This window comes from Erpetoichthys calabaricus, chromosome 1, assembly GCF_900747795.2.
Source record: "Erpetoichthys calabaricus chromosome 1, fErpCal1.3, whole genome shotgun sequence".
In the NCBI taxonomy this organism is placed as follows: domain Eukaryota; kingdom Metazoa; phylum Chordata; class Cladistia; order Polypteriformes; family Polypteridae; genus Erpetoichthys; species Erpetoichthys calabaricus.
In genome coordinates, this window is record NC_041394.2 from 113,474,471 (window position 1) to 113,491,942 (window position 17,472).

General features: G+C 35.9%; 1 protein-coding gene across 3 annotated transcripts in view; it reads right to left on the reverse strand.

The window, feature by feature from the left end:
* Positions 1-876: 876 nt before the first annotated feature.
* The window catches only part of etv6 (ETS variant transcription factor 6), a 126,319-nt gene continuing 109,723 nt past the window's right edge, over positions 877-17,472 (reverse strand). For all 3 annotated transcript variants that reach the window (XM_028805291.2, XM_028805283.2, XM_051929550.1), the window contains exons 4-8: positions 13,837-13,974; positions 8,600-9,148; positions 4,171-4,313; positions 2,846-2,946; positions 877-1,342 (exon numbers count right to left, since the gene is read on the reverse strand). In XM_028805291.2, the coding sequence (XP_028661124.1) occupies positions 1,240-1,342; positions 2,846-2,946; positions 4,171-4,313; positions 8,600-9,148; positions 13,837-13,974 (1,034 nt within the window). In that variant the 3' untranslated portion in view covers positions 877-1,239. The remainder of the gene's footprint in view (positions 1,343-2,845; positions 2,947-4,170; positions 4,314-8,599; positions 9,149-13,836; positions 13,975-17,472) is intronic.

The window sequence follows — 17,472 nt, forward strand, 5'->3', positions numbered from 1 at the left end:
GACAATGCATTTAAAACCTAAAAAACAGACTTTAAAATCTCATGTTAATAATAAAAGGCTTCTCTTGCAACTCTTCTTAACAGATATTGAGCTCAGATTTGTTTTATTAAGAAAATTAAAAAAAAAAAAAAAAGACAAAAAACGAATAACTTTACAGACAAATCAAGGCACAAGTTGGTCAAAACATTTCATGGTCACGTGGCCAAGAGAGAGAACTTGAGCCTCTGCTGTTCAGGTCAACCGACTGGTTACAAGTGCCACACCGCTGTGATTTGGTTGGCAGCTGAGCTGAAATGGCCTATAGCTTTAGAAGGCATAATCAAGCCTGGGCCATTTTTAAAGCTACAAGTTCTCAAAATCTGCAATGTTTTTTGTAATGCATCTGCTCTCTTCTTACCACTTCATTTCATTCATTACACCATATTTTCTTTAAATCAGTCATGCAGATTTGGAACAAACACAAATGCTATTTATGAATGAGCATTCGCAATTCATCACTTTTCTTAAACCAAAAAATTATTAGATAGAAGATTTGAAAACTGTCAGGTTACCATTAATCGTAAAAAGCTGTTCATGTAAAAAATTTTCAGAAAAACACTGCAGGTTGTCAACTGACAGTGTCACCCAAACCTCTTAAAATCCATCCATCCATCCATTATCCCACCCGCGATATCCTAACTACAGGGTCACGGGGGTCTGCTGGAGCCAATCCCAGTCAACACAGGGCGCAAGGCAGGAAACAAACCCCGGGCAGGGTGCCAGCCCACCACAGCCTCTTCAAATCTTGTTTTCAAATATTGGAGTATGCCACTTTGCAGGAGAAAACATTCCTGCCTGTCCCAACTCTACATTAAAAAAGATGCATTTGAAATGTGGTACTGCATGACACAAAAGTGCAGGGCGGATGGAAAGGTGTTCTCCATGTGACCTTCATCAGTAGCATGCCAGAGACAACTTGACAACTGCATCCCCTTCTAAACAATCAGATATTTGAATCATTGTAAATGTCCCCCAACTGCTCCTATTAATTTATGACTTTAAGAACCCTCTTCAGATGCATTGTTTGACATAAAACAATCAGTAGATTTACGTCTTAATTCTCAATTTGAAGCTCACATATAAGGTGCTATAAAGTTTTGCATCAAGTGTAAAGTGAAGCACCAATTTGTGCTTTTACAAAAATACAAAGCTCCCCATACATTAAATTATTTCCACGGTTCACTTCAGACGTCACAAACATCAACACTCTTCTTCCACATACATCTGGTCGTCCAGGTCAGACTCCAGGTGTTCAAGGCGGTCAGTCCTGCCACTCATAATTTCATCTGGGGTTTTCATAAATCTGTGGAGCAAATGTGAGAGCATAATAATGAAATTCTTGAGAAATATCCAGGAAAAAAAAAACTATTCTCCAATAACACTGCAAATTATTTTGTTAGGTAAAACATTCACTTCCCAACTTTGAAATGGAAACAATTAAATCCAACTATTTCAACAATTGTTTTTGAAAAAATGAATTCACGATGCACACCAAATAGTGAGAGCAATACCAGTCTATTGCTGGTCTAATATGAACTGGGCACATAAAAGTTAGGACCTTCAATTCAACCCAACAAATTGCTTGTTGTTGATGAGAAGAAATCAGATCACAAAGTAAAAAAACAAGGATGATAAATGCACACAGAAAACAAGGAATTAAGTCTAGGAAATCCATACCTCAGAAAATCTGGGTTTCTATGTTCTTTTCATTTTACTGTTTGGTTCAGGTTTTTTGGGATGCACATTCTAAGGTTGACATGGAACTGGAAGTACAGTAGTTGGAGTGGGTGATGCTACAGAGCATCTGAGAAAGTTGTTCTTGTTCATTAGCTTTCTTAACTGGAGTTTGTGGTGTACTGATTTTCTCACATTTACTTTGGTTATTAACTGTTGCTTGAACTAAGCTTCTCATTTGGCTTTTCCCAAAATCATCTCTTTTTGCTCCCTGACTGTTACTCTCCTTTTACGTTAAGCCTTTAGACTGGTCATTTTTCCATCCTGGCCTTACTACCATGAACACTAGGAAAACTGCTCTTTACAAGTGTGAGTAGTGACTCTCTCACATGAAACTTCAAAGCAGACATATCACTATGACTGGCAGGGCTTGTAACAAAATATCAGGAGCTATAAATTGTGACCTATATAGGTGAACTGTTGCATGTTGATAAGCACACTCGAGTAAGAATTTCACTGTACTCTGTACACATGACAATAATGAATCTATGAACCTATGTACAGACTTGTAAGAATAATATGCGTTCCGGAACCAGATTATACAAGTGGGGATGCCTTCCACACTAAAAGAAGAGAAACATAAGTGGCTTTGAAAATTTACCTAAATCAGTAAGAAGCAGTTTTTCAAGCTCAGTGGAGTATTTTAGTCACTTGACATTTTCATCAGTAAGTACTACGTATATACACAGAAAGTACTTAATTTGTCCAAAGGAGTTTACAAATTTAGGCTATGTGACGTGAACAGGGAAATAAAATCTGTCAAAAAATGTATTCAGGCATAGCTCTTAGTGAGTAATTACTGGTGACAAAGTGGCATCCACCTTTGATCTCTTCCTTACAGTGTCTTTTGAGGGTGACAAATTAAAACCATTGAAACATGTGGTGTCATGCCTAATGTACTAAACACTGACCTGACCTAACTTTGCCTTACAATAAGATTCAACACAACACAAAACAGATTCTGCTTTGAAAGTTCTAAAAACAAATTGCAAAAATATTACAGTAATTTTTAATAGACCAGTTACTTGATCATTTACCGGGAATTTAAAATGTTACCTGAAGGAAATAATACCTGAATAAAAGTCTTTGTCCTGGCTCCTTGCGGATGATGTTCAACTTGTAGTAATGCCGCAATGCTCTTGACATCTTTTCATATGTCATATTTGTTCTATTCTGTAGTTAGAAAGACAGTAAGTGTTATTCAAAGAGATAATATTTAACCGAAATTTATGCAAACTAAAAAATATACCAAAACATATTTTTCCATCTGGAACATGCAAAGTTTAGAAAATGGGGGGAGTTAAATGATAACTGATTTAAGCACATACTGGGGGGTACACATCTGTCAAATGATGACAAAGCATCAGCCTTAAATTAATACTCCACCCAAAAATTACAATACTTTATCCATTACTTAACCTTTGCTGTTTGTAAAGATGGCCAATAAAAAAATTTAATGTCATGTTTTAGTGAAGAATGGTGATCACAAAATGTATATAACAGGAGGCTTCAGTGAGCTGGGGTGTCAATACTGAACAGCAGCAACCAACATCAGAATGTGCATGGGAAAAAATCTCAGGTCGCTTGTGATCCATATGTCACTTATCCAGCATTATGTCTAAACAACACCCAAAACACAAGCATTTTTTTGCCAAAATATTGTCAAATAAATTCTTCCAGAAAATCAGAGCAGTGCATGAACGTGAAGCATGTTCAAACAGGACTGAGCTTTTGAGTTGAAGATAGGACTCTTGAGCAATGAATGAGGGAACAGACAAATCTTCAATACTCAAAACGGTTGTGCAATACCATTTTTGATTTTGGTTGAACTTAAGATAAGTTGTTTGTTTTTTTTAAAAACTTTACCCTTGAGATATACAGTAGGCACTTTTCTTCACAGTGCGTAATGAAAAAAAAATGAAATTTGGAGTGTTACCTGATTTCCTATTAAAGTTATATAGCTTAGCTATAGCTTATTGGAAAGATCAAAAGCAACATCAGTACCTTTAAATGGTGTGATCAGATCTAGCTTTTACATATGTCTAAGTTTCTTTTTCAAAGCTGAATTTCATAAAGCAAACTGCATTTTTATTACTAGATTTGGTTATTTAAAAAAAACAATTAGAGCTTTCTGTAACAGGAACTTTTTTTTTTTTTATACCAAAGTACATATGACGGGTACAGCGCTGCTGAAGGAAGGGTATGACAGAAGCAAACAGTCTGACTGGAAACATGACAAAATAACAATCACTATGGATAAAATTAGCCCTTTTTAGAAAGAAAGTGAACTTGCAATGATTTCCATATAACACAGCAAGCCTAAAAGCACATGTAAAGTGAATGATGCATTCTAAAACTAAATACAAATACACTATAAGATAAACAGGTTATGGTTACCTTGTGGTTTCCCCACAGCCGAGCAAGTCCATTTGGATCTACTATTCTGAAAACCTTGCTTTCTTTGTCTTCCCATCGGATGTAATTCTCGTACCGACTGTCAGAGAGCAGCTGGTAAACATAATCCCATAACAATCTGCAATCTGTCAAGACAAATGAAAAGTAGCTGCTTTAAAAGATTTACTAATTTTTGCTTTTATATCTTGAGGATTCTTTAGCTGTTTACTATAAAGTGGTAGCAATCAATTTAAGACTCTTGTACATTCACAGATTAACATATCTTTACTAGAGTGTTTCACTGATAGATTTATATATACATACTTATCTGTATGTATATATATATATATATATATATATATATATATATATATATATATATATATATATATATATATATATATATATATATATATATATCTGTATATATATATATATATATATATATATATATATATATATATATATCTGTGTATATATATATATATATATATATATATATATATATATATATATCTGTATATATATATATATATATATATATATATCTGGATATATATATATATATCTGGATATATATATATATATCTGGATATATATATATATATATATATATATCTGGATATATATATATATATCTGGATATATATATATATATCTGGATATATATATATATATCTGGATATATATATATATATATCTGGATATATATATATATATATATATATATATATATATATATATATATATATATATATATATATATATATATATATATATATATATAATATATTCGTTGCATTCGTAGTCTGAGAGCTGACCTGAATTGTGTGGGTGGTTACCTACCAGGTAACGCTTGTGGTTGGTCTGCCATTCGGCAAATATCCACCACAGTGCCCTCTTCAGTTGCGAATGTAATTACTTCAGACCTACAAGCTGTTGTCAAATAAACGAACCACACACCGTGGCGCAGCGTAAAGGGGCTTCGTCTCTGACGCTGACGTCCGAGGTTTGATCCCCAAGAGGGCAGCAGTAGAGTGTGTACGTCTGATGAGCCCAAATGAGGGCGAAACACGTGTCACATACTCTTTGCATTATTTGACAGTAAACTATGCAACATTCCATGATCTGCTTCTCACAACTAAAATCTGGTGACATAAAAGATAAACAAATGGCAGAGCTAATTAAGCATTGTGTTTAATTAAAAGCCAGACAATGGCAGTTAATTTTGAAACCAGAATTAAAACCAAGTTTCACACCTCTGTAATGCAGCTATAAGAAATCTGTTTAATAGTAGGTGCTAGATATCAGGTCTTCTCTTTCTTTTCTTTGTAAGTTACTATGTATCTTCTGTTAACCACTTTGTTTAAGAATTACATTTTCAGTATTTATCCTCCATTTTTTTTTTAGTAATAACCTTTCTCTTGTTATTTAATGATTGTGTGTTGCCTGGTTCACTGCTGTTCACTAAATTAAGAAAGAATACACTCTACCATATTTTATAGTCATAGCACATGCAGCAATGGTGTCATGTCATTTTATGGCAACAGACCTGGGAACCGAAAACAATATTGCTACAGCCTTTGAAAAACATGCAAAATGGCAGTACCTGCAGTCAAAAACAATAAATGAAATGGCAGCACAATAATGTTATAAAAACTATCACAAAAAATAATAACATAGTCCAAGCAACATTATACATAAGAACTGAGCACAGAATTGGATTCTGCATGTTCAAAACCCCCTGATCACCTGAGTCTGAACTATTTAAGGACTTTCTTAGCTCTCCATTCACTGAGTTTGTCTCTTTTTCCTGCATTATTACAGTAAAAGTTTAAGTGATGTTATTTAAGTTTGCATTTGGAATTACTTTTGATTTGGGGTTTTCAATGTTTGGAGTCGTCTTAATTTTAACTGTAAATTCTAATAAAGATTTTAGGCTTTTATTTGTCTATTATTACTTTTTTAATTGTTTAGGGAATGTTCTTGATATATGAGGTTTATGTTTTCTTTTCCCTTTTGTATGATTAATCCTTTTCTTTTGGTTTTAGTTGATAATTTAATTCCACACTAAAATGAAGAAAATATAACTATAAATAAATGCATGCGGGCGGCACGGTGGCGCAGTGGGTAGCGCTGCTGCCTCACAGTTGGGAGACCTGGGGACCTGGGTTCTCTTCCCGGGTCCTCCCTGCGTGGAGTTTGCATGTTCTCCCCATGTCTGCGTGGGTTTTCTCCGGGCGCTCCGGTTTCCTCCCACAGTCCAAAGACATGCAGGTTAGGTGGATTGGCGATTCTAAATTGGCCCTAGTGTGTGCTTGGTGTGTGGGTGTGTTTGTGTGTGTCCTGCGGTGGGTTGGCACCCTGCCTGGGATTGATTCCTGCCTTGTGCCCTGTGTTGGCTGGGATTGACTCCAGCAGACCCCCGTGACCCTGTGTTCGGATTCTGCGGGTTGGCAAATGGATGGATGGATAAATGCATGCAGTTTACTAATTCATCTTTATGTCTGCTGTTTAAAATAAATCATCTGTAGAAGTAAATGTTCAAAATGATTAAAATGTTAAGTAATCATATTAACTTTTAAAAAGGTTATTTACATATGAATACAGTGTATATACTTTGAGACTTTTGTCCTGAAAAAAATGTTGAAAAATAAATGCTCATTCTTAACACTAGAATTACCAAAGCTTACGCAACTGTGTTTGGTCTTATTCAGGAAAAGATCCCAGTTGCGCCACAGGAGATAGACTTTCCAAGACTAAGGTCATAAAGCTTATGAAACCGTTTTTGGACAAAGTCAGAACCATAAAGACAGTTGCGTGGAGCTTCCACCTCCAGCTGAACTCACTTCAATACACATGTACTGTGTCAGCGTGCCCGTGTCTATCAAACACAGGAAGCTCTGAAGTCTACTTGTGACTTTACGCTGTAGGGAGATAAGTAAATAAATCAAGGTAAATAACATTCGATCTGGCCTTTACATAAGTAACATAAATATTTCTTATGTAAAGACCATCACAAAACATAATCACAAACAGGACTTTGCACGATATGTTGGCAAGCTCTGTAAACCGTGCTGCTTCGTTGGAGAACAGGTGTGGGGCAGACTGACTGGCAGGATGATGCTCGACCTGATGGTGCATCTAAACGGTGCCATCCTTCGCCTTTACGCCTGGTGCAGCTGCGTTGTTCTTATATATGAGTGGACGTTTCTTGTGAGGGGTGCTTTTGTTCTCTTTCTCCAATGTAGAACCCTCGTCCTCATCCGAGTTCACCTCTGTTATAGCACATCTTTATTTGAAAACTAACAGTATCAGATTGGGATGAGCGTGAACGCAACTGAGAGAATAAAAGTGAATAAAAAAAAATGCTAACCTTTACAAGCACCATACATTTACACCGGCTGTTACAGACTCAAATCAAATGTATGTTTTTATTGTATAATAGTAACAATAAGAGCAGCTCACTACTCAAAATGTTTATTTTGAGGCACAGGGAGGCTCGAACCGGTGACCTTTTGAATAGGAGTCAGCAGTTCTTACCGCTGAACTACCAAAGAAGTCCGGACAACAAGCCACACTAACCCGATTTCTTTTTCTATAGTCTTGAATAAAAGTGCACTTGTTCTGTTATATTTGTACCTTTTGTGAAAGTGCTTATTTGATATTTGGACTTCAGTCTTCACACATTATACACTTCATGTCAAAATCTTATTGTTAGTACTAAAACATGGAAAAAGTTTGTCTTTTAGGTATGTGTTCAACATTTCTTGCATTTCTGTCATCCTACACTTACATAGATCTTTGTAGACACAGAACACACGTGAAATGCATGTGTTCCAAATAACGATATATTATTTACCCTATACAGCTCTAGGTACCCGACTCCCTGATAAACAAGGCTTGAGCTGGGAGAGGTTTTTGCACTTTCTACGGCAGTGGGAGGATTGGATAGTAGGCTACTTGCTGCTTGGGCTTATCGACACATTTATAAGACAAAAGACGCTGACGGAGAGTTGTGAGTGGATTTAAGGTGGGCCAGAATTACTAGTTTTTTTGTAAGCTTTGGTAATTCTAGTGTTAATGAAAAAATGAATAATGAAAAATCTACTAATAAATTAACTTTCTTAGATATCTAGATCATATTTTTATTAACTTAGGCCAAACCTAAAATTTTATGCTTTTTTTTTTTTAAACTTGATGGTGGTAAATGAACTCATACATCACAGTACAACATTCCCAGAGTTTCCATTATACAAAACAATCTAATTAAAAAATATGAAAATATCAATAAAAACAGTTATCCACTCCAGACTCCAGACAAAACTAGAAAGTCCACATCAGAGAAACGTTAGGAGTTGTGTCATATAAAATGAAAAGCCAAATGTTATTTTAATGTTAGTCAAATTGATTGGCTTCACATGATCTTTACCTGCAATCCTTCCAATTGGAAGACAATGCTCTTCCGGTGGAGAAACAGGCACCATTGTATGATTCATATACAGAAGTTCTTCACGGTGAGACAGGTTCATTGGCTTGCCATCTCTCACGTGCCCATTTTCTGAAATTCTGGGCTTGAATTCTAAAGGATGTCGAGAGTTGATAATCATTGGGTGCATGATGGGACTGGGCATCAGTTGAATCACTCGAGGGTTGTCTGGGTAGGGACTTCCACAGCCCTGGCCATCAGAGGGAGTACCACACTGGTTATTGTTGTTCTCCACTGGAGACACAGATAGGTGAAATAGTTCATCTGAGGTACAGTTCTGGTTTGTTTCAGGATGGGGATGGCCAGGGGGTCCCACTTCTGGAGATAACCTACATGGAGCGCTTTGCACAGGGGATCTCTGTACATGATGATCTGTGTCAGGTGAAGAGGCCCGATTGTTAACTGTAGGTGTTCGGGGCCGGTGTCGAAGCTCAATAGTGGGTGGAGTATGGTGGATATTTTCTGAAACCCTGGAACTGAGCCTTATGGTCTCTGCAGAAAATAAAAAGGTAAATAGAATGGATCAGTCTAACATAAAACATGAATGCTTCAGAAGAAAAAAAGAGTACATTTTTTATAAAAAAGATAAGAAAATAATTAGGCCCTGCAGTCAGTGCAACTCATTTGGCAGAGAAAGGGAATTCTATTTGTGAAACTGATAAGAAATGATGTATTTGCCTTTGTGCTGTTTATTTGAATTTCAGCTTATAGAATACTGCAAGATGTTATCACACCATCAGCCAAAACACAATAATAGATAAAGGGGACCCTGAGTAAGCACACAAACAAATATCACAAAATGTGTGCTATTAAGGAAATCTATGCAATACCCAGTATCCCCTGTGAAAGAAAATAATTACCCAAATAGACATAATCACTGAAGCAAGACATTTCCTGTAGTTATCGATTAGTGTCACATGATGCTGTGGAGGAATTTTGACCTTCTTCTCCTTGTAGAACTGCTTCAACCCAGTGATGTTTGTTATTTTTTGATCATGTCTGCTATAACCTCTGAAAGGGGCTAAGGTCAGAACTTTGATTAGGCCATTTCAACTCTATTTAGCCATACTGTAGAATACTATTTAATATATCTGTTTACATAAACCAGAGCTCACTTTGTGCATAAAGTTCTATCTTATCAATCCATACTATAATGTTCCAGGAAGCGTCCTTATTAGTGAACTGTAGTCTTCACAATGTTATTCCACTATGGTTTCATTTTGTCAATTTTTGCTTATGGAATAGTCATAGAGCCATGAACAGTGACTTTAGTTAAAATTTGCCAAACCGCTAGATCACTCATTGTCGTTAGAAAGTTCTTTGTAACTGTATGCCTTGCTCTTAGAATATGCAGAATATGCACTCCAGAAACTGTTAATTATTGAGCAAGATGTTTTTCTTTAATTTCAGAACAAAACTCAATTAAAACAGCAAATAAAACAGTATGTTTCAAAACTAATCCAAAGAAAAGAACAGATTATTCAGCTCCCACCCAAAAAGAGATGAGTGCAATATGAATGAATCGCTCATTTAAAACAGTTCCTTGTACTGTTGTCACACAGGTGCACATGGGAGGCAGCTAGAGGGCTTAAATTATAGTAATACCATGCCAGACCAGGGGGTGGCAAGCTGCACTAACTTTCTCTCTCTGTCCTCTGCAGACTATCCTCAGGAAATCCCACTAGGTGCCGGCGCCATTGATGAAGTCACTTCTGGCCCCAAAGATGTCACTTCCAGTTCTGGTGCTCTGGATGATGTCACTTCCAGTTCTAGTCCAGACGACGTAATTTCCTGTCATGACCTTTAAAACCGCCATTTTACTCAACCTAAGTCAGTTCTGTTTTGGACATTGTACCATGCACAACTCATAGAAAAAAATACCCATTTTGCAGCCAGGGATATTATATGGGTAGCTGCCACAAACCTTTGATGTTTCCTGTGTCGTATTGTGACAATGTATATGGTTAAACAGCAAGTTAAACACTGGTTCGGTATGCTTATTTTAGAAATATATATAATTCTTGACAAACTTTGAAAACATTTTTAAGAAAACCCTCTTGAACAGAATTGGATTTTTTCCAATTTGAGATAATACATCACAATCCCACTTAGATGTAGATGGTGGATTGGGACTCTTCCATTTGAGCAAAATAAGTCTAAGTGTTACTAGTGTGGTATCAGATATTACAACCTGGCTTCTCATAACATGCTTTTAAACCTATCTAATAGTTGTCCAAATACCACCATTAATGAATAAGGAGTGATTTAAAATTAAAGGCTATCTGTGAGATATGCAAAAACATTTTCTTAGAATTATTTAAATGCAGGACATTCCCAAAATATATGGTCTGGATACAGGTACCTGATGACAAAACTCACAAGTTGGATCTTGTCCTACATTTTAAACAATTTTAAAACAAGAATTTTATGATCTAACCAAGACTTTTTATAACTAGACATTATGGTTATGAACGTGGTTTGGCAAAGCCACAAAACCCAAAAAGTGGCTTTGCAAATCATTCCACATTTTTATATACCCCAGCAGCTTTCAGGAATTTCTTTCAAAAGCAAAAAAATGAGTCAATAGAAGCTATGTAATCACAATTTGACATGCAAAAATATTTTTCAGATTTGTATTGTGCAGTGCTGGCCTATAAAGGCCTGATTACTTAACAATTTATTACCCTAATTATCTCTTCGGTTGGAGATCACAGTGGGACAATGACTTTGCCAGCTCTGTTTCTATTCAGGACCACGCGTCTATTCATGGGCAGGAGCTGTTACCACTAGAGACCTACTGGACGTTCCCATGCACCTTATTTTTATAACATTGAACATAATTGTAGCTTTGCACGTGGCAGAATGTATTCAAGGAATAAGATTATTCAAGTCTTTAAATAAGGTTTGTGGCTTGGTCAATTGCTGTACAAAACTGAAACATTGTTTTTAAGCTTCACCCTGCTGTATTAAGTTTTATATGACAAAGCCACAGCCACAGAGGATGTAGATAGTGGTCTATATTCATATTTAATGGGATACTACATACTGTAAAGACTACTGTGAACTTGCTGCTGGTGTAGGACTCTGAAAAAGTGCATTGCTCACCTTGGAAAGACTTTACTGTATAAAAGCCCTAAGCCAGGAACCTCAGGTTTGAGTTGATACTAATCCTGCACTGTTGTCAAAAAATGAAACTGATCATCGCAGAAAACACCAAGGTGACAAGTGACTTAAAAAGACATGGCAAAGGCTTTACTGAATTTACAGCTGAAGATGTTTTGGTGCTTAAGCAGACAGGAGCATGGTATTAAAACTAAAAAAAGATTAATTCTGTGTAACAATCCATCTGCCAGATCAGACACTGAGTTTAGGAGTAGAGTCCCTTAAGGATCAATTCAGAGGCCAAAGAAAATTTCCAATCCATATAACTGATTAAGATAAAAAATATTAAAATGCATGACTTATATTTGCAGACAATGTGCGATTAGGTAGAGTAAAGAAAGTCCGTTTAGATGGAATGCAGTCTTAGACAGATGTGTGACATACAAATTATAAAATGGGAGATTTTGGTGTTTAAGTTACAAATCAAGATAGTATATGCATAAGCAATTCGTATAAAATGTACTTCTGAGCCCTTAATAGCCAGAGAATGTTTTGAAGTGCTCCATCTAAACAATATTCATCAGAACAAATACAGCAATAATGCTTGCTATGACAATTTTCTTCACTAGTAATTAAAGAAATTAAGTTTTAATCCTGCTCATTGAAATACACAAATTGGGAATTGTGATATAGATAGGAAATCAGTGGCCAATTTTAAATAAATAATTGTGCCCAGAGTAGGTACAGGATCCAGTTGGGTGGGGTGTGTGTTTCACTCTGGTTAATTGGGGAACTGGCTGACCACGTCGCATACATGTGTGTAGGTGGGTGGATCAGTCAAGCACATCAATGAGGCCGCAGATGGTGCGGCTCCTCGCACCCGTACCCAATTGGGGAACAGAGGATAAAGGAGCCTACACAGGACAAAAGGGGAAGAATGGGAGAGCAAAAATCAGAAAGAGAACGAAAAGAGAACAGAGCCATGAGAACAGCATCAGGAGGAGAGGCAGGATGAGCCAGTCAGTGTGTGAGAGGCAGCATGGTCATAGGCCCTGCAATAGAGAGAAGGATCGGTGCTCTAGGGTGGATTGTTTCCACTTATAGTATGGAGGAGTGGGTACAATTGAGGCTGAGTCAGCTACAGGGATCTGATATACACCTGGAGAGCGAGAAGGATGAAGAGAGGACAACTGAGTCCAAGCGGTCTGGCTAATGTTGCTCATTAGGTTTGGGGTGGGGGTGCTGGTTAGTGAGGGATAGAGGTATAATCTCTTCCGGCACAGCAAGTAATGGGGGAGTTGGAGAGACGTAGAGGGAGATATGCTGGGCTCATCCAAGTGTGAAAGGAACATTGCCCCTGATGACCTTGTTGGTGGTTTTTATTCTTATTTTAAGTCTTGATTTGTAACTCATGGACAGTCACAATTTTAAAGGATTAGTTACTGAAGAGTTTTGAGCACTGCACATTGTTTTGGACACTATTTGTTTCTGAATGTTTTAATAAAAGCACTGATGTACTTATGCACCTACCCCTTACTTTGCATGTCTGTCCTCATTTGCTGGGCTCATCCCTTGGTTACAATACAGATGGTGGCGGGTTCAAGAGGGTCCCAGTATGCAACCTGAAGCATAGAGCTAAACCACACTGCCACAGATATATAAATGCATGAGGACTGATAAGAAAGGATAATGTATCTCATTAAAAGTACTCTACCCTTAGATTATTAATATAAATAAGGAAAGGGCAACAAATAACAAAACTAAAAAGTTAGCAGTAGATGGAAAGTGCTGAGCCATTCAAGGCTTTTACAATCAGAAAGATATTTCAGATGGCGTCAGTGTTTTATTTCTAGTAGGTTTAAAAAAATAAAACAAATCTGGAAAAAAAATCAAATTGGCTGCAAAAATTTCAAGATAGGAGTTATCACATATTTTGCCACTGTTAACTACAATATAACAATTCTGTGTTTTTGTTAAAATATGACACAAGCTTAGCATGTTTATTAGAAAAACATAGCATACGTAACAAAGTATACTAATCCTTTTTTGTAGTATTTGATAAAGCAGACAGGTCTTACCGCCATATTTTTGCTGGTGAAGCCTGGATTCTGTCTGTGCTGACAAGGAGTTTCCGGGGAAAAAATAGGATGGTGGACGCATTGAGTGGGCTTTTCTTTGCTTCAGGATGTGCTGAAGAAGTTCATACAAAACATCTCCTGTGAGACAGGTTTTTAAACATATGTCAGCCACATGAAGAAAGCAGTATTTGCCAAAATAAAAGATAAAATCCAGGCAGAATAAAACATTACTTAAAAAGAAAAGTAAAAAATGACTGTGTAAAAAGGATGTTGTTAAAGTCTTTAATAAGAGCAAATACAAACAATGCTGATCCTCTTTACATTATGCACATTCATTTTGAGGCAGACAAGATTACTGTAGTTAATCCGGTTCTTTGGTTTTCACTGATGTTGGGTAAAAACTGTCTTGAAATGAGAAAAATTTATTAGTACCCTTTTAAATATAGAATGTTTAATAATTTCAGGAGACCTTCTTGCTTTGGTAATTTCTCATAAATTACGAAAACCACAGAACATGTACACATTTCAAAAATAGATTATAAATGCTGATTATCTTTTTACTATTTGTAAATGACTTGGAGGCCTTCTGTTGCAGTATAAACCAAAACCCCTGGTAAGCAAGTAGTACAAGTATTTTTCTTTTCTTTGTGTAATGTTTTAATAATTTTGCAATTTCTGTTAATACAGAAGTCATGGACTTTAATAGACAGTCCAATATGTCATTCATTATGGAATACAAAATCTTTATATTCATCTATTATTTTAACTTGCTTTCCGAAAGTTCAAGTTTGTGTAAAACAAAGCAAAGGACAGTAAAACAATCACATTATTATTCACTGTCATGCAAGTACAGTGTTTGCCCATTTTTCTTAGGGGAAAGAAAAAAAAACAAAAAAAAAACAATATCTTGCTCCATTCTGGGTCTAAATTTATTTTAAGATGCTTTAACTGCTTTATTGCAGGTCTTTCCACAACAAGAGATTAGTGGCATTTAACTGCCTGTTGATGTAGGGTAAGGCTGGCTGCTTTGACTTTGTCAGGATGTTTGGTGCAGGCAGATATTTTCATAGATTAGATTAAACTGTAAAGGATTGCTACAACGAACAATGAAATTTTAAAAGCAGGAAGGAATAATGCTTTGATCAGCTACAGGGGATTTTTCAGAACAGGCTACTAAAAATAAAGGAAGCAAATGCTGATGGAATTACATCAAGCTGGTAAGAAAAGACACTGTTCTTTAAGAAGGTAATGTTAGAATGCATCAGTTATGTTAACAGTATCAGACTTTACTTTTTAGAGAAGAAAGGTAACTTTCTATGCACTGATTGACTAGTTAGCTGAACATGTGTGAATTTCATACATTTACTAACAATTTTTAAACCTCCTAAATGCAGCCATTCACCTGGCCTATAATCTTATATCAGATGATGAGTTACAACCTTCATCATCTCCCAGCAATGGTGGTCAGCTGCAACAAATTAAAAAACCTGATGCTTGACTCTCAATCGTAAGAAGATGTGTGGCAGTAGGCCTGTGCGGTAGATGCTACAGTGACATGTGCAAAATCGGAATTACTGCTTTGTTTTGGCAAAAACAGAATAAAGAATTAGAGCACACCAAACTAATAAACTGTAATCATTCAGTAGCTATTAAAATGTTAACTTAAAAAATGAGCAGGGGTATTTAGAATAAACATGTAATGAATACTACAACACTAAACAATCCATAATCGTCATCACTAATGCTGCCTGGATAAACCATGTGCCCCATGATCTGTAAGTATTGCATAACGTTTTTACAAGCAATGATTTTACAGATTCTGCTTCTTAGTTACAGTATTATTGATAAAACTGCACTGGAAAAAAGGTAAGAATAATGAAAAGGAGTGACACTGAACATGGATTTTACTTTGCACCAAAAGTATCTTCTGCAGTTTGCACTCACTTCTATTTTAGATAAAACAAACAAAAAAAAAGTCAGAAATCCTTAAAGTGGGGTTTTGCCAGCATTGTTAAAAAAACGAGGTCACTATACTATAAAAATTTGAGGAGTTTGTGGAAACACCAAAAACTAGTCACCCCATTGCTTTTGCTTTTTTCACCCTCACCTTCTTCATCCACATGCCTGTATATGTGTTATGACTACTTTTTATAAGTATGAACAGCTTATAACCTTTTAATTGTACATTATTTGTATGTTACAGTTTGCAGTGAAGTGTTTAAATACAAATTTGCACTGTTAAAATAAAAAATACACCATTTGCTGAAATTAAAAAGTTTTATTTCTTTATACTCCATATACTGTTGGTAGTGAAGTGATTTGCACCACACTTTAAAAAAATGAATAACCTTTTAGATTAAAAAGCATTTAACCAGTTTGTTCAGCATTAACAGTTCCTTACACACAGCCCCACACAATGGTGGTATAACCACCGACAAAGAGAATTTTCTTTTGGTTAGTAACTCAAATAAGGCAAACAGCTTACTGGCACAACCCTATGCAGTCTCTCTTCTCTAGATATTATAATTCCCCATAATATGGTGATCAAAAATAGATCTAGCATTTCAGGCTTGGAATTGCATGTGTAAAAAAAAACTCAAGTATAACTCTGAGCAGTACTCTGCACAGCCTACAATACAACATCTATTATGATACTAATGACACTAAAATTAAAGAAACATTTACAGTGAAAATGATTAAATATTCTGGAAATTACCTTCTGTGAGGTTATGTCAGTACATCAGTGATGGATGTTTATATGTTTTAAATAACTGCTAATTTAAATCAAGTCACATTAATTTCGTGACACAACATACCAGACCAATTTTTTTTATCCTTTTTGTGTTTTAATTAATTCTGTATAATAATGTGACTGTTGAAAATGACAAGTCCACTGGAACACCCAAAATCTTTTCAAATCTGTGCTTGTAGTCCCATTTCGCTAGAACATGGCTGATTTAGTAGACCGTTCATCTAAAATGAGAAATAGGCCTAGGATTGTGGGCAAGAAGTTGAAATACTTTTTCACAGATGGTGAGCAACACCTAGTTCCAACATCACAGAATGTGACCTTACATGTAAAGACTGGCTGAAGTCCAGTAATCTTTCTTCTTAAATATCACTTTTGAGTGTAACACTGCTTAAGATGTCTAAACCTCAGGTTGTCTTGATGAGATGAGATGAGCCTAAAATCTTAAAAAATCACTGTTGATTCCAGAAGGAATTCTGGGCTTGGCTGTAAAAGACCCTGGGAAAAGTTTTAAAGCTGACTCATGACTGACACCCCTATGAGCATACGGTCATATTAGAATGTCAGTTGGGACAAAGGCTAACACCACCAGGAGCATGGCATTTAATCCTGTTGACGCTGGCCAAGAGAGAGACTGAACAGCTTGTTGTTCTCATTTATTTTTGTCCTTTGTTGTTCTTCCAGATTTATTTAATAAATGTATCCTTTTGATATATTTTGCCATTTTTCAGGGTTGGAGAGGGTAGCTACAAGTATAGTCCCTGCTGTTACATTTTGAATAAGCATTAGATTCTTATAAATTAAGTATTTTTTGTTCTTAATACACTTTAACCTCATTTGCTGTTCTCATATTGCTAAACCTACTGAAAAATAGTTAAAATTATTGT